Consider the following 18,655-nt stretch of genomic DNA (forward strand, 5'->3'; position numbering starts at 1 on the left):
CCATGGAAAGCCTGTTCCAGTGACTGGTCACCCTCTCAGAGAAGAGTCTTTTCCTATTGTCCCATTACAGTCCATAAAAGAAAACTCACAGGTCCCACATACTCTGCTTGCCAAAGACAACAATGACTTTTCAACACCAACCACTAAAGAAAATTCATGAAATGAAAAGAACCAACCAAAAAACCAACAAGAAAACTTTTACGTTTCTTCTCCTAATATTGGAAAAACTAACATTCAAGTCACTGCAAAATGTTCAGGCCAATATGACTCACTTACTCACTCACAGAAACTACACAGCTAAAAATAGGCAGTGATGTACAGGAATATAAATGCTTTATAATGCCACATACTTTGTCATTGTGGCTAAGAGTTTGCATCACTGCCTTAAAGCACAAGCTTTGCGTCTGGAGACATTAAAATAGTAGGTAACAAGGTAATTCAGAGAAAGAGAAGTTGTCTCATGCAAGGTTCCAGTAACACAAGAGATTCCATTTACACATACCAGGTGAGCTAGATACCATTTCCTCCTGCCAGGAAGATGTTATGGACACATTCCACTCATCTCATTCATCACAGAGGACTGCAAAGTGAGCTTAGTGCTGTCCCTTGCACATCAGCTCAAGCATGCTAAACCTGCTCTTTCTGGAATGAAAAGGCTTCCAGAAAAGAACCAGGAGCTCACAAGAAACTTAAGATGGCTTTTGTGAAATAACTGATGAAAAAGATGCCTGGGAAAACCCCGGGGAAAAGTCAGCAAGACTTAGGGCCATGTGTTTTCATTAAGCCTGAACACCATCTGCATGCAAGGTAACAGATGCCATACAATTAAGTGCATCACCCGGACTGTCTTGGTCAGTTAAGTAGGTGGTGAGTTTAATTATTCCATCTAATGTTCCATAATCACATTACATATCATTACATAGAAAAATCTCAGCAATATTAAAAATCATGACTGGGTGCTCAGCCAGGTACCTACCAAACCACACAAAAGAATAACATCCACCTTATTCCCCCTCGAGTTTGCACTAACATTTGCTAGGAATGACATGTCAACTGGAAAAAGAGGTGGCTGGCTGGTCAGGTGAGCACCTGTGCTATGAAATAATTAGGCAGAACTATCAGCATGTGCCTAGTGTTACAAGGGAAGGAGGTCTATCTGGCAAAAACTGAAAACTAAGAGAAAGCAAAATGATCAGAAGCCAGAAAAAAGAAAGAGGTGAGGTTCTTACTTATTCATCGTGCTCCCATTGCACTGCAGAGCCCTACTCACACACTGTCTGCTTCACTGGGCATGCAGCTTGCCTGGACTTTCCCTAGCTGAGGACCAAACAAGCCATGCATTAAGATAAACCTTATCATTACCCTGCCCCATCAGGAAAACAAAAGGACAGCCCCACACAGTATGAAATAAAGTTATAATCTAGCTCTTGTTTAAAAAAAAAGAAAAAAAGACAGTATTACAGACTTGCATGGCTCTGTGCAAGGAGATGTTTTGGGTCAGAGGGAGGTCACACTGCTAGGACAAATATAAATGCCAGTGCTGCTTTTTCATGGCAAAAGAAGGAACCTACAAAATCTGTCACTAGCAAATTAATAAAAGCTGTCTTGTTTCTGGAAAGGCAAATTTGTGTTTCAACAGACATGGCTAGTCACATAGCTCCCACGCAAGGCAACACCTTAAGATGAATTCAATTTCTTTTCATCTTATTGGGAGTTCCACAGAAGATAAAAGCTGAAGCCAAGGCCTCCTCTCAGCATAAAAGCTTGGGGGAGACCCCATCTAAAAACCAGAAGCTCAGGGCTGAGCACTGATGAGACAGCACATCTGAAGAGACCACACACAGGTCAGAAACACCCAGCACCTGTGGGCAGCTGTGAACTGCAGGCATCACACACACTTTAGTCTCCTTGGCAATGAGGGTCTGGGAACAGCACAGATACCTGCAAGCTTTTCCAAGGTACCACCAGGTGTTAAAACAAGGCTGGGTACCACAATATTTTTGTCTTAAAAAAAAATTAAATAAGAAAAAAAAATCAATCATAACTCAAGAGCCATTCCTATCTGAGAGTCTTTGTTTCCTCTCACTGGTGGGCTAATCCTTTACATAATCTTCAAAGAGGTCTCAGCACTTTAGTTCTTGTTTAGTCAGTTGTTTGTTTGAGCTTCTGATCTCTTAAAACACAACACAACAAAAAACAAGGCATAACATCCACAAAAAAACAGCAGATGGCAACTTCTTGTCCCACACAAACCAAGTAAGCAACAACAAAAATATGTACACCAGGCTGCATCACAAAGAGCATTCAGTGTTGATTTGAATTTGTACTCATTTGATTCAGGGACACACAGAAGCACCAGCAGCACTCAAGCACCACTGCACTGAGTTTGTTGCTTTCATGGTATTAAGAATACAAATTCTCTGAAAACACATACACAAAAAAAGCCTCAGTGTTAGCATGGGCAACAAGCTCTTGAAAGAGAACTCCAAGTTCCTTGCAAGAGTGCACGGGGCAGCTTCCATCCAACTTGCACAGTGCTGTCAACACATGATCCTTCACCACCCCCAGCACTCAGCTGCGTTACTGCCACAGCATTTCCCTGGCACAACAGCTGCCTCTTCTCCTACAGACCATTTCATTGATACTTAGAGCTTTCTTCTTTTATAATGATGAGTCTGGGATTTACATTTTGGGCAAAGAAACAAAAAGTTTTTGCTAAGTCTGAATATTTCAATTAGGACAAGTTATTTTATTATTATTTAGCAGGCTGTACCACCTCTCCTTATGAGAACTCCATCTGAACTCTGAGGAAGGGTGGAGGGAGAAAGTCAAACCTTTTGTTTTCTGTACACTGCATCATACTGCACACTATCTGCTGGGCGTTTTATCTATGGAGACGCACCTCAATGAATGTCAAAGACTAATAAATATTAAATTAGGGTGGTTTGCTTGCTTAAGCTTTGGCACTGTCCTCTGTTACTGAGTCAAATCTCCGTTCAGCCTGTCAGTGCTATTTCTTTGGCAAAAGCACTGGTCTGAGATGTAGGTCAGCAGAAAAAGTTCATTAGGTAGGGAAGAGCATCTGAATTTTTCAAGTCTGAAGTAGCAAAGGAAATTTGTAGGGGAAAAATTCACATAATTGTAATGTTTCTTAAAGGAAGGGGAAGAACATCCCAGAAATATTTTGCTACATGATGAAGCCCACTTGTAGCAACACTAGACCTACAAAAATTGAATTTTTTTTTTATTGTCACCGTGACTGAACAGATGCTCAAAAGAGTTACTCTTGCATTAAATGCCTAATGGCAGAGAAGAAGAAAGAGCATGCAATTGGAGAAAACACTACTACTACTGAAGAAAAACCTTCTCTGAAAGCCACTTCATGTTATCAGTCTGACTTTCTGATTTCATACAGACACCCAAAAGCAGTTGATTAAAAAATTAAAATCAAGCTGATCAGAGAAACTTCCTTGTTTAAAAGAAAGCACAGCAACCTGCGTGGGAGTATATCATGCAAAGTCTAAATACAGCCTGCCAGTAAGTTAAAAGGGTAAATATTATAATTTCTAGGAGCAAATATTGTAGTTTCTAGGAGTAAGATGAAAAAAAAAAACACCCAACCAAAACAAACCACATTAAAATTTAAACATCTCAGGGCTATATAATGTAGTGTACTAAATTTTTAATTTAAAGTGGGCAGATTCATTAGGCAAGCCTGACAGTGGTCTCAACTGACTTTCTGTGTCTGAGCATAGTGGAAGAGATGAAAACAGAAGGCTCTGTACCCAGCTCCACAATCTTTTGAGCTTTCAACACAAAGATCTAGAAAAATATTCCAGTTATATCTATTGATAATCAGCCTCACTTTTCAGTTTCCCTTCATCCTTCTCAAACAAATTCCCAAGTAGTTTTCTATATGTGCTTCCATGTAACACTTCCATTCCTGCAGCACATTCATTTGTGCTGCTTCCCATTATCTGGATCAACCAGCATTTCTGTCACGATTCAAACTGCAACTTAACACTCTTCTCTCCAAAAAAAATAAACCCAAAGCAATACTGACTTGACCTTCCATCAGCAGCACAGAATTCATATCTTCCAGTGGGTGAAAAGTTTCCTTTGACAGCATAAGGATTCATACTTAATTTGATTTTAAGATGACTTACATACTTCCTTTTGCAAAAACAAGAAGTGGCGAAAAGTTGTAAGCATGGAAGTCCAGTTAAAACTAGTCTAAATTCTTCTGTGCTGTCTGTCAGATTAAGACTCAATCTACTGGTGTTCAGTGTTGCTTTTGAATCACAAAAAGAGATTAAAAAAAGGTTTTAAAAATTATTTTTATTTGAGAGCTAGGCATCAAAGTCAGCTCAGATTGTGTCTCACAAACTCAACAATTTCACATCATCTCTTCATTAATTCACTGCTGAGACAATGTAGGAAATGTCCATGAGACTTGCCCAACCTCATCCAGTGCTGCCCAAAAGCTGCTCATCTGCATCAAGGTCTGCCACCAGCAATTACACTTGTCCCCACCTTGGATGGTGGAGGGAGGATACTGAATCTTTCTGCAGCTTCAGGGAGAGCTGGGCAAGATGCATCTACCCAAGAAATAGTTTGTCCCAGATGAAGCCTCTTGCCACCGTACACCTTGGCTGAAACACAACTGCTGCTGGCTGCACTGCAATAATTTTCAGTTGTCTGAACAGGGAATGCAGCTTACTTCACTGACCCTACCTGCTCAGCAAGGAAGGAGCAAGGACAGCAACACCCTCAGAGTGCCTTGTATTACTACCTGGGGTACTTTGTGCATTGATGTAATCCTTCAGCCTCACAGTACTGTGATCAGACTTTGCTCTGGGCAGCCATTAAATATTTCACAATCAAGAGAAAGCAGATAAGGCTTTATTTCTGCAATTTTCAATCCCTCTGCAAAAGCCTGATAAAATCAAATTGCTTCAATCCAACTGATGCTGAACTTAAGCTATCACCCACTAATACCTAACAAGAGAGCAGAGACTCCCAGCCACCTATTCTTTTTATGCCTGCCAGCAAGAAGACAGATTTATTTCTCTAGGATTAGAATTTTGCTATTGGAATGACTGGATATACCAGTACTGTTGCAACAAATCAGCATAAACCATAATCTCATTACAAAGCTATGGGACAGATTAATCCACTGAAAAATCCAGTTTGTTCCAAGGCAAGCTTTTCCCTAGCTGCAAATATACGGAGACAGCATCTCAGTGAGTCTTCAAAAAAACCTCTTTGACCTACTGCAGGGAAGAGAAGGACAAATATTTTAAATTAGCAGTAACTGGAATTTTGGTGCCACTGCTGCTGATGGTAAACTCTCTGCTGACTTCAGCAATCTCACAGTTTGAACCTTGGCATCTTGCTTTCTTTGTGTTCATAAGAAAACTAGTGAGAAAAAAAAAAGAAAGAGCAGTAACAACACAGATTTCATTGAGCTTTGTTTGTGTTTATTTCAAGCCTTCAGAACTAACATCCCAGAATGAGAAACCTTACTTTTTATGAATTCAAGCCAAACAAGCCAAAACACATCTTTCAACACAGACTGCTCTTCACTCCCACACAGGGGGAAAAAACCACTCAGTACAACAACATCTTAACATTCACATTCCAAAACAGAGTAACTTGCTATTGCTACCATAATTACTCTTCTTATTAATATTGAGCATCATCAGATGTAACTGCAGATTTGCTGTATCCTCATGACAGATTTAATTCTATGATTGATCAAACAAAACAGTCAAACACCATGGTTACTTACAACAGCCTAGAAAATATCAGCAATTCTTTAAACTATTCTGATACTCTGCAACATGTTGAATGTCTGCCAACTATTAGTGGCAACTATTTGTCATGGTAAAAAAAGGAAGGAAAAAAATCATACAACCACTCAATTCCTTAAAAAAAAATGAGATTCTTACAGGAGAGTCCTCTCTGGTTTTGAAGTCACCTAAGACCACAAATCTGAAGTGCTAAGAAAAACAGCAAGGAATGACAAGTTTAACTGCATTTAAAATGGTCACAGGTTAGAAATATTGAGGAGAAAGCTAAATAACTTTTCATTGCATGCAAGAGAGGTTCCAACTTAGTTTATTGTTACCATAGGGAGTGAGAGAAAGGAACTGTGTTGATCCCATATGTTGTTGAATTCTCATGGCCAAAGTCAAAGGGGTAAAAAAGTTAAAATATTGATCTGCCCTTTACAATGAAGGCACCAGGCCTGGAAATGAAGGATGCAAAGAGCAGCTTTCAAAAGCAGTCTGATAGGTAAAGAGAACAACAGCACTACCTGACCAAAGGAAAACCACAGCAGTAACAAGACCTCTGAGCAGTTTGCTGCCATACAAATAAGCTCCTTTAGACACTTCATTCAGAGAACTGAGGTTCTCTCACTAGAGGCAGGCATTCCTCATTCTGGAGAGCTCCTGCTCAGATGTGTCTATAAATACTCTACAAAATAGAGGTCCACTGGAGGACACTCTTCCAAGTGCCTGTTTAGCATCAGGTGCCCAGCTGGAGAAGCTTAATACTTAATAGGTGGGAGGTCAGCATTTAGCATTGCACTTAACACACTGTCACTGACTTCCTATTTATGTCCAAGCACAGATACAGAGTGGTTGTTTCAGCTGATCAAGCCAGAGGCAACTGCACACCTTTGGCTGCTGTACAGGTCTTGTGCAGTGAGGTCAGGGAAGGCTGGGGAAAGCTCCCCAGAGTTGGGATGCCAATGAAGAAAATGTTAACCCTACCAACCTCATGGATTTAAGAGCTAGAATTTGATTCCAGATTGCCCTGGCAGACAGAGAAACAGTCTATTCATTCAGACTTTTCCTGGGCACAGCATGAGAGCTGCGGAGCTCTCATTGACAGTTATTTATAATTAGATGATATTTTAAAATAGCATCCAAGTAAACATGCTCTATCCTCTCATTATCTATCCCAAGTCCTAAAGGGACACTATGGCACTTTGTGTTGCACAGCAGTGATCCCTGCTTGAACTTAGGGCATCTTGGACAAGTTCCCAATTAAAAATAAGTACCCCAAATGCAGGAGCTGCTCAAGCATAGTTTTCTTTGGCTTTCAGAGAACTCATCATTACAATTTAATTTGTCTCTCATCTTTCTTGCAGCCTGGGTTTAAGGATGAAATAAAAACAGCTGGAAGTGAACAGAAGTTCAGCTCTGCTCTGAAGTGGGGCTGCCACCTGGCTGCTTGCCCAGTGGCCTGGCCCACCTCCCTGTGCCCTCTCAGCCCAAGCAGGCACTAATGGCTTGTGCACACATGGCCCCTGATTGCTGGAGCTGCCATTGCCTCTGCTTTTTAGCTACACCCACCCCACCCCTTCTGCTCAACCTGGAAAAATTCAAGTGTCACTAACAGACAGGTAATGCCTCTTCAAACATGGGCTGACTGCATCCAGGGACAGAAGTATGGATGTTCAATTCTAATTAGGCACTTCTTTGGTCTGCTTACATCCTGGAACAGTACCTGGTAATATAGGAATACTAACAGGAGGAACATATTTAATGTTCCTATACCTTCCCAGCCCTACACCTTTTCTGATAAGAACAGTCTTAATCCTGAATGCAGCTTATTTCCATTGTTTCAGAGAAATCTATACTTCAGTTGTAAAGTATAAGAAGAATGGATTTTGCTTTTAATGAAACATAAGGGACAAGTGAATAACAGCTCTTAACAGTTCTTTGATAATATTTCTATCACCTTAAGAAGACACACATAAAAATAAAACCCAAAAAACAACCCACCCTCCTGTGGAAAGGAAAGCTTTTACTTCTGGTAAGCAGCATGCAGAACACAGAGTGAATAAAAAAAGGCCATCATGCTTCACTCTCCCCTTGAGGGCACATTTATCTTTGCCCACAGGCAATTTGGTCTAAAGATATTTCATTATATATTGACAGGAATCCAAATGATATTTGACATTGCAACCCATAAGACATGCAACAGAAAACTCTTCTCCTCCAGCCTGTCCTACATTTGGCTGCAGTGCTGTCACAGCTTTGCTGCTGCTGGGTCCAGGGGCTGCAGCAGCATGTGTGGGTTACTACATTTTGTATTTTGAGCCCTCTCATCTCTCCGAGTCACACACATGCAGATGCTTTTTATATTTTCCTGCTACGAGTTTTCTGCTTTACATTCAGAGACTAAGATAGGAAAAAAAATATGTCTGACCATAATGAAATTATGTGAGTGCACCTCGGGTAAGATCTCAGATTTAACTCTATGTGTGTGCCTGTGGCCCCTTCAAAGAGGAAACAGGGCAGTTTGTCCTTGGAATACATAGAAGCCTAAACAAAAACTGTTAAGAAAGAAGCAGGAATATAATAAAGTGCTTTGGAAGCCAGTCTTTCAGCGAGGATACACACCTAAGATTCTCCTTTTGGCTCATCACATCATACCACAAATTGACAAGGATTACTATTATTCTTACAAATACACAGCATGCCCACTCTCATTCTCTAGGTCAAGCCAGCAATCAATGTGGGCTAAGAAAAGGAAGAATTACATGCAAAGCCTATCAGTTCACATTTGAGTCCTGCCAGCAAAACTCCCTTCACCAAAGTGAAAGAAAACATCATGTCAGCAGCACAGTGCAGGACTCCACAGGGGGAGATGCCACATTTTCTGCACTGATAGCAGCCACCCCTCTGCAGCAGGGAAGGAATTGCAGCTCCTTTTAACAGCAATGAGCTGCAATTCCAGCTTCTGCTCCCAGTGACCAGAAACACTGAAGTCTCTAGAAATGCCTAAAATTACTTTGCTTGCTTGCTTTCCCACAAGGTAGCACACAGGCAGCTGTCCCTCCTGGAACACACACAGCAAAGCACCACACTGCTCTCTGGTCCAACAAAGAGCCTGACTTCCCTCATGCTGAGGGAAAAAGAAGAGGGCAGAGCAAAAAGATAGGGGCATGGAGGGATGGAGAAGCAGAGTTTGCACAGGTGATGGAAGAAAACAGCACAACAGATGAAAGGGGTAAGAGGAAGGACTATCCTATGTGAAGAAAAGAAAGGATAAGAGAAGCAGCTCCTTTTGCTGCTCCATTCTGCCACTGCTGGGAGTTCTACCTGACAGTGACCTTGAAGATAACCTTGCAACACCTCCTGCAAGCCCACAAGTGCAGGACAGGGCATGGAACAAATGACACAGATTGGAACCAAGGGTTCCTTGAACCCACCATGCTCTAAAGGGACACACCGAAAGATGTAACAGGAAAGCTGGACAAAAAGAGATCTGTGCACAAATGCCATTTTCCTCCCCCTCCTTAAAGAAAAAGTTTCCTTTATTTTTCCACTCCAATCTTCCCTCCTTCATATCCAAAATGGTGAGGTGCCAGGAAGCAACAAGACTAGCTTTCAGTGGGGCAAATAAGCAAAACTGCCAGTTGGAACCACAACAACAGAAAAGCTGCAAACTGAAACACAAACACAGGAGAAGGGGTATCCAAGCATTTGTGGACTACTTGGAAATAGCTCCTGGAAGTTAGTAACTCGAGTATTTAGACTGCATAGCTTTTACAAACCCAGCTGCAAGGCAAACTTGCTCTGCTTCATTGTGGCTGCCCAGGTCAGGCAGTGCTGAGCAGCAGCCCTGGCAGTGCAACACCGAGTGGGGGCAGTTCTGAAATGATGGCTGTGGTTGGACACAGGGACCTCCCTCCACTTGTGCCCTTGGCTCAGCCTCGGGCACACAGCCTGTCCCTTCAGGACAGAGTGAAGGCTTATGCACTCTATTCAGGGTGGTTAATCTCTGTACTCTGTGCACCTAGCCCACATGCTCCTTGCAGAGCAGAACAGTGTCCCCACACAGCCTCTTGTCCAGCACATCACCTTTGGAGGGTGCACACCCCCACACTGTATCCCAGCCAGCAGCTGCTGCTCCTCTAAACAGTGGCTGCAGTCTCCCAGCCTGTCCCTGGAAACCTGTCACCCTTAGAGACACATCTTTACCCATGTCAGGTAGATGTTTTGCCATGAGGGCACCAAGACAGAGAGCAAATTAGCACATGGCACAAAATGGCCCATCAAAAGGGGTTTCTACTTCTTTACTCAGCTTTTCTTCCCACTCCCCCAGCTCTGACTGTAAGGAGAAATGCCCCAACTTCCTTGCCTCCACCACAATGTTTTCCCTGCTCATTTCACAAACAGAATTGCAGCATGTTGTGTTTTATATAACATTTGAGTCACTAGGGTTCAGCCCTGCTATGAAGCAACTCCAGTATCAACTTAATCAGGTTGAGCTCTTGGGCATCTTCCAGCCTCTGAGACCATGTTTAGATCTTTATTCTTGGTTCTCTTAGAAGCCCAGGGACATTCTTACAGACTAAGGAAATCCACACGCATCCAAGTTCTCTGTGATTACAGGATTACAACATCCTAAAAGAAAAACCCCCAAACCAAAAAGGACACTTTTCAAGTAATTTTGCATTACTTGAACGTTTGCACTTCCAGGAAGCTCCAAGTGACCTTCCCCACAGCAACAAGATTTGCTGCTTTTCCTGGGAAAACCACCATTCACTCCTCTGCTGAGGATGCAGATGCTGCAATCCCTGGCACAGGGCTCCCCACACCCCCAAACACACAGCTCTGGCAGATACTGGTTGGCATTTCACATCTTCATCGTGGCTTGATCCACTCAGTGTGCACCTTGCAGTCTCAGGAGCATCTCTCTCCACATAACAGGCAGCCTGAAGGATGAGGAGGCTGGACTCCACAGCCTCCCCAGCCCCAGGAAGACCCTTCTCCCCCCACCAGCATGCAGCACCTAGCCTGGCAGGGCAGTACATCACACAGCAGCTATTCTTGCTGGTGCAAAGCCTCAGCCAAGCACGCAGGTGCCCTGACAAAGCTGTGATTTATTCGTTTTATGCCGACTTGCACACCACCTCAAAGACTGCAGTGCAGATGTAGCTCTAATCCTCAGCAAAGACACTCTTCAATCTGCTTATACACCTCAATTTTGCATTTCTGTGCAAAGCCCTTCAGATGAGCAGACGTGGCTTACAGGTGGAGGCACAGTGAAGTTCGCTCCACAGGTTTTTCATACTGCAAATGGTATGAAAATCGCAGACCACAAATGCTACGTAAAACTCTTTCCAAAGAGAAGCACCATTAAAAGCAAAAAATTTCAGACTTGAAATATTGGCTCACTGAGTTTTATGAAGGTTGATTTTGAGTCATATGCAATCCACATTAAGATGATGAATATTTTCCTATAGGGGAGAGACTTAAGCTGCCCTAATCCAACCAACTTGTTACTCCTAATGCCAAAAGGAAATACAGCAACACCCATGCCCTTTGCTTCTGACAAACCACCACTGGAATGACTGGAACACACTGCAACTCTTCCCACAACTTCCATCAAATCCTGTTGCACCAGACCATGCTGTCCAATATCCTCCAGCATTTCATCTTGGCATAGCTGCCTTTGCTGGGGCATTACAGGGAGTGCCAGTTCACGTAATCACCAAAGCCAGGAACACCTAGTTCCAGAACAGCACTTACAGACAAAGCAGAAAACAACGAAGCCCTTCTTTCCTATGCTAGACTTATACCATTCCTTGCAACAGCAGCATATGATTCATCACACTACATTTGTTTTAAGCTTAGGGGTTTGACTAACTGTTTGAAGCACCTTAATACCTTATACTTTATGGGCACCTTGTGCTTTATTTGAAAGCTAGATGTAATTTAAATGGGGGGGGGGGGGGGTGTGTGTGTGGAGAAGAATTTAGTTATAGCACTTGAATTCCAGTTAAGAAAAGACTAATGGTATTTCACCTTCCAATACCTGGACTACATAATTATCCAGGAAGTGTTTATCGAGTTATGTACACAAAGGCTTCACCTCACAAAGTCAAAACTTTAGAAATTGAAACAAAGAGCTAGTACTTTCACACCTTGGATAACAGAGAAGAATATGAACATTTATTAAGCACACAAGAAGTAAGAGCAATGTAATTATTTTCCATCCTAGCAGCCCTAACACACTACCAAGGGTTCAAATGTCTGGTTAAGAACACACAATACACACTACTAAAATGGGTATGATGCTGAACTCTTTATTCATCTCACCCTCTCCCAGGATACTCCTGGGAGCAGGTTTTGCCAAGCTACTGGCTTCCATCTCCAGAAAGGCATGATAATTTTCACAGACACCGTTCAGTAGCTGCAGGTTTTAAATGAATTAAAAGCTTTTTCACTAAAATGTTTCTGGAACACATCTCTGCCAGCAGGGGAAAATGAAAAAACCAATCCAACCAAAACAAAAACCCAGGAGCAGTGGTTAGTGGCAATCTGTCAATTGTTTTTTTCATTCAATTGTCTTGATGGAAAGAGCAGACCGCACTGTGAAGGTAGAAAGAAGAGGAAGCAAGCAGGAGATGCTACTGGAATTATTCTTGAATGGCAGAACACACAGTATAAACAGTCAAGAGTTTCAAAGCTGTTCAGCACCTCAGGAAGAAATCAAGCCATGTGGATACAATGGATCTTGAGGATATTTGCTGCCAAATCAAACACTTGTCTTGTCTGCCCCATACATAAGAACTATCACCTGCCACACCTCAGTGGACAAGGCAGCCACACCTACAGTTGGCAATCAGATCATGGCCATTACCCAGGGTCTGAGCATATCTGAAACCTCTTTCTGGTCCGTTCAAAAGCTTTGCCCTACTCCCACATGATGCCTTTTAAAGATTTCTTCAATAGCAGACTACTGAGACATGCTGCACTAGCTTAGCAAAAGAAGGAGGTCATTCAAGACAATCAAAGCACGGATAGCAGCATTCAGACCTTTAAAGAATAAGTCTCTTTGTAGTTTCAAAGTATTGTTCAGCTGCACAGATAACCCACATTTGTGTAGTGACGCAATGCAAAATTTTCATTATGTACATGGCCACGCTGTTCTATTGAGTATGATCTTCTTTGATAAGATGTGAGGGTGCTTATTTTCCAGAACTGGAATCAGCTCTGCAGTAATGTGCTGAACAGAACAATAGTCCCCTGAACAAGACTGGGGCAGACAGTTGTCACCATGAGAAAGTTTTGAAATGGAAGAGAAAAAGAGAACCTGAAATACAACTAAATAAAATCCCTTTGTCCCCAGGAGCAACAGCAGTACAAACTCACTATTCACCCACTACTGATATGCACAGGAGTTCACTTAAGGGTAAGAAAGAAGAAAATCACCTTTTAAATGTTACCCATTTTACAGATTTTTCCTGTACAGATTTTTTCTTTATAGCCACCAATTCTGCCACTTCATCTTACAGTACATTTACAATGCGTAAGGAAGAATTTCCTTCACTGCCTTGGTGGCTCACTGAGATCCATCATCTCCTCCACAGTAAAGTTCAGGATGTTTTCACTGCCATGCACAGTAGGGAATCACTTCTCTGTCAGTTGAGGTCAAGTGCCACTGTATGTGATCCCAACAGCACCACGACATTTTTTTTTTCCAAGATATCACTTAGGAAAAAAATAAAAATAATCACAGGACCACATGGCCTATTAATCCCATAAACCTTAATCTTTGTACACAAACTGAGAATTTCTGTGAACTCTTCCAGTTCACATTCAGTATATGGGTAAAAAATACCTACAAGCAAAGGCTGATCTTTACTTGTGAAAACATATCAAGACTGTCTGGGAAAAAGGGAGTTCCACTAAGAAAAAGAATGACAGGCTCTTATGAGTCTGAAGGGAGCAGTAAGCTTACAAAAAAAAAGCCTGGCCTAAAGCTCAGCTCTATGCAAAGCAATATTTTCTCAATCTTAACCTTGATAGCATTTCTCTTTTACCCTCCAAAATTATCCTTAGAAAAATAATTACCAGAAATCTAAAGCCCTGAGATCACCAGGCACAACATCATTTATGCACTAGCAACAAGACACAGTCCCAGCTTCGCCATCAGCTTTTTCTCCTGATGGTCTGAGGAGAGCCAAGCCCAGGCTCACGTGCAGCCCTGGTTCTCACAGGCCAGCCATGCTCACCTTTTGCCCCGTTGCAAAAACCACACTGTGATAAGATCTCTTTCTGCTTCGGGTTCCCAGAGCAAAATCTTTCCCCCACTGCACCCACCCACAGGTCTCTCACTGGGGTGGTATTCAGCTGTGACAATGCAAATCGGGACTAGGGGGCACACAGTGGGGAGGACAGGAAAAACACAGCACAAAGCACGTTCCTCTCTTGCTCTTCAAGTCTTGCTTCTTTTCATCTGAAAGAGCCCACTCAGTGAATTCCACAGTGTGAGATCAAGTCCATGCATTTTCTCTGGTAGGGTGTTCAAGCACTTTTTAGCAGTTTTGTATCTGAATTATCATCTAGAAATATTTAAGTTGGTATGGAGGTTGGGAAAAAAACGCATACAAAACCATTTGCTCCCTTCAAGAGTGACAAATTTGGGTTTCTTTCGGTCTATTTGTTCAATTAATATAAAATGTTCACCAGGAAAACAATAAAACACATGAACACATTGAAACCAAAAAAATTTGATTTATGACTTAACAGCATCCAAAAGCATAACCTGAAACACAACTAGTCTTAAAATTAAAAATAAAAAAAAACTGAAAAGTTTTTCAGGTTTTCAAACTCTGAAAAAAAAAAACCAAACCAGAAGTTGATATATTTATCATTTTTAGATGGATAAGGTAGGCATGAATGCCTAACTACTTCCAACTATATCTTGATGTAACAAAAGACTACTTCCTCCCATACCATCAAGAAAAACCCTCCCTTCTCAGCAGAGGACCAAATTTAGTGCACATAAATATTTCATAACTTCATCCTGTCAAGAAATCAAACTGAATTACTTAGGGCAATTTTCCAGGAGCTGCACATCCAAGCTCGAAGAATAAAACTGAACTGATCATACCCATTCTTCCGCTTCATACTGAAAGGCCAGAAGGTGAAGCAACAGTGCAAAACTGGACATCTTGTGTGGTGTCATCTAAGAACATTATCCACCAAGTGCTAAACTCCATGAAGAAATGTAGAAACAACACAGTAAGACTGGCATCTTCTGTAGAGAATACAGCTCCAGCTTTACAATCCTCTCCTACATCCTGGTTTGCCAGAAGAAACAGATTCTGGCTTTCACAAAGCCTCGTGAAAAATGAAACAACAGCCAAGAAACAACTTGCTGCTACAGACAGAGGCTAACCACAGAATCAAAAGGTGACTGAAGACAGACATCTACAGGTGGTTTGATTTCCAACAGCATGAAACATATGCAGCTTCCACTGACCTGAAGAGGAATTCAGCACCTGAAGAAGACACGAGGGCATTTCTGTGCAAACAAACCCTGACCCAAAGATAAGAGCCACACCCTGATAAAACTGGCAGACAACACTGCCTTGCTAACAGAGGTAGCCTTAAACTTCCAAAGCACTGGATGACACACATTTGGATTGGCCTCTGCATTTATTTTCTTCAGCGTTGCATCAAGAAATTTTCCAATAGAGCTCCACTTGTTAACGTTGCAAGACAAGAACTGGGATGCAGAGCAACCAGCCCGTAACAGCCCATGCTCGGGTCAATTCCACAAGCATTGCACATTCCCAACTTTCCTCCTTTTAGAAGGCTATGCACTGATTCATGGCTGCTTTCTCTTATTGCAAGACAAGCTTCTCTGGAAAAAGGAAAAGCAATCTCTTCCTATCCCCAAGACCACGGCGTCTGCGTTCTTTATAAAATATTGATTTGTCTGCTGTCTGTAGTGCCCCAAGTTAAAAGTACATGCATTTGAGTAGGTAAAACCAGACCCACGAGCTGCTGAACCAGGCAGCCCTAAATCAGCTCCAACCAGAAGCCCTTCACACAGAGCCCCACCTGAGCCTGCCTCCTGGCAGGGCTTAGTGCAGGGCTGAACCACTACAGCAGGACACCCACACCAACAGCTGCCTCCTGTCTGGCCATCTCAGGGCATGGGCAGAAGAGCTCGGGTCTGTTTACATCCACTTGCCTGTGCATATGCTCTTAAATGTGGCACATAGGACAAAGAAGCCTTTGCACAAATGCCACAACATCTTTGTCTCCCCAACAATTATGGGATATTCCCATCAACAGCTCCAACACAAGGACTCCCCTCCAGAAAAACCCCAAGAGCTGCCTGCTTCAAAAGCCATAAACTTTCTCTACCCACAAAGCTTTTTCAGGTACCTTCCAACGAAGAAAGACAAGAGGAGCGGGGAGATTTGGAGGTGCAACACACAGAGAGGGAAATTAATAAGTCATCAATATATATACATCCTGTTACAGCCTGAGTCAGTGCCAGGAGCCTCAAGTAAATTAACAGCCTTAAGTGCAGTGACTGGAGGCCATCTTAGCTGTTCCTAGTTACAGGAGGTACTACCACGAGGAACTCCTTAACATACCAGCTTTGCCATTCTCACAGGACAACATACATTTGACAGTATGATGAACAGGCAGATGCAGTTAAAAAAAAGCAAAAACCCCCTTTTCTTTAACCTGCTCCTGAGTACCAGCTCTGAGGAAGTACTACGAGTGAAAGGAAAAATACTGCATAATCCAGGGGCAAAGTCAAAAATCATCACTGCAGTATGGAAATTGCAGTTAAGTAATAAAACAGTCTTGGTCTTGACCTGTACACTGGGAAGTAACAGAGGATAATGCCTGCGCTCATTTTTAACTTTTCAAATCAATACAAAACTTGATAAATCAATAGCTGTTCTATTATATTGTAAAAGTACATGGTGACTTCATAAGCTAATGAATTAAAAAGCCTAGATTTTTTTTACAATTTGTGAGTTATCTTCTGCATTCCTTTAGAGTGCTGGACAGTTTTCATGGAGCTACCATGCACATACATACACATTATTACAAAGCAGCTGTCTGAGCCTTTATAAAAAAATTCCCATATTTCCCTGGTTCTCTGTGCCGACACATTACTTTTCAAGGCATGGATCTAGGAACGGTAAAACGGTGCTGTCATAGCTGTTCTGTCAGACCTGATTCATATTTCCTGGAGTAAACAAAAAGCTGCACACTTGGAAACGGCAGGTGAGCACCCAAGTGAACTGTAATAAAAAGTTGTCTGGAGACTGCAAAGGCTTCATATGTTACTCCTTTTTTTTTTTTTTTTTTTTTTCTACAGGTCCGTGGCCTTCTTAGGGACTTGTAACACAAGGGATTTAGCCCACTTGGCTATTTTGTATCCCTTCTTATTTGGCCTTGTTGTAGCATCACTTCATCAAAACCCCGGGTCTCCAGTGCTGAAAGTGCCCTTCCACGCTTAATTTGGGAGGGCGAGGACCTCTCTCAGTGGGGCAGGCTGCCGACAGCAAAGCGGCTGCACCGAGCTGCCCTCCGCACCCGCGGAGGGGGCACGGGGGCACATTACCCAGATATGCTGGTACACAGCAACGCGGATTCCGCGGCGAGCGGGAGCCACGCACCGAGCCCCGGCAGCGGCGGATCCAGTGCGAGGAGCGCCGGGAGAGCGCTCCCGGGAGCCGCGGGAGGCACGGGGCGCTCCCGGGACCGCGTCCGGCAGCCCGCCCGCAGCCCGGCGCCCTCCCGGCCCCGCTCCCCGCCCCACGCACCGCTGTCCAGCCGGGCGATCTGGGGCAGCCGGTAGGTGCTGACGAGCAGGTCCAGGGGCACGGCCACCGCGCTCCACTTCACGTCCTTGAGATTGCAGCCCAGCGGCGGGCCGGGGTCCATCTTCCCGGCCCGGGAGGGGAGGGAGCAGCCAGACAGGCAGCGCCGGCGGGGTGCTCCCACCCGGCGGGACGGCTGCCAGCGGGGCGGGCGGTGGAGGGGGCGCCGGGAGGGAGGGAAGGAGGGAGGGAGCGGGGCTCGCTCCGCGCCAGGCGCCCGGGACGCGCGGGGCTAGGCAGAGAGGGAGGCCCGCCGGGCGCCCGCTGCTGCTGCTGCTGCGGCGGCTGCTGCTGCCTCTGCGGCTGCTGCTGCTCCCGCCGCCCCCCGGGACCGGCTGGGGCCGCCCGCCGCCGCCGCCGCGCCTGGCCCAGGAAGCGCCATCCCAGCACTGACTAATCAACAGGGTGCGAGCAACGCCTGCGCAGCTGCCGCTCCTCCCCGCGCCGAAAAGGAAAGTGCCGGGCTGCCCGCCCGCCCGCCCGGCGCGGAGAGCCACAGCCAGAGCCAGAGCCAGAGCCTGAGCCTGCCAGAGCCGCCCAGCCCGTCCCTCTCACTCCACCCTCCGACCGCTCGCCCGACGTGCAGCCCGCACTTGGGCTATGCATCTCTTATTTTAGTTTTCACCTGTGAGTCATGTATATACGTGTGAGTTCATGCATACAGGCTGTGCACTGTTACTGCACACGCAGGTATTACACACATTGCGTATTCAAAGGTCTTCACACCATGGGAAGGTTTGCAGATATTCGTTCTTCAAAGTGGCTTCTGTGATGAAATCTTATATGATCTTCGTAAGATATTTTATTTAATGTTATCCTTTATTTTATGCATTTTGATCTCCAGGCTGCCAGACTGCAAAAACTCTGGGAAATGAAACCAGCAAAACTCCTGGGTGGTTGCACTGTACTGTGTTCAAGTTTATTTTGCTCCCTTCTGTGTCAAAACTGTTTATTTTATTGCAGCAAACTTGGCTACATTTAAGC

At 43.8% G+C, this 18,655-nt stretch overlaps 1 protein-coding gene across 1 annotated transcript in view; it reads right to left on the reverse strand.

The window, feature by feature from the left end:
* Positions 1 to 18,146, reverse strand: part of GAREM1 (GRB2 associated regulator of MAPK1 subtype 1) — a 102,350-nt gene extending 84,204 nt beyond the window's left edge. The window contains exon 1 of the mRNA XM_071418818.1: positions 17,615 to 18,146. Coding sequence (XP_071274919.1) covers positions 17,615 to 17,735 — 121 coding nt within the window. The 5' untranslated portion in view covers positions 17,736 to 18,146. The remainder of the gene's footprint in view (positions 1 to 17,614) is intronic.
* Positions 18,147 to 18,655: the final 509 nt, after the last annotated feature.

Source organism: Agelaius tricolor, unplaced genomic scaffold (genome assembly GCF_023055355.1).
Source record: "Agelaius tricolor isolate 1412-34295 unplaced genomic scaffold, bAgeTri1.0.p SCAF_2, whole genome shotgun sequence".
Lineage (NCBI taxonomy): Eukaryota > Metazoa > Chordata > Aves > Passeriformes > Icteridae > Agelaius > Agelaius tricolor.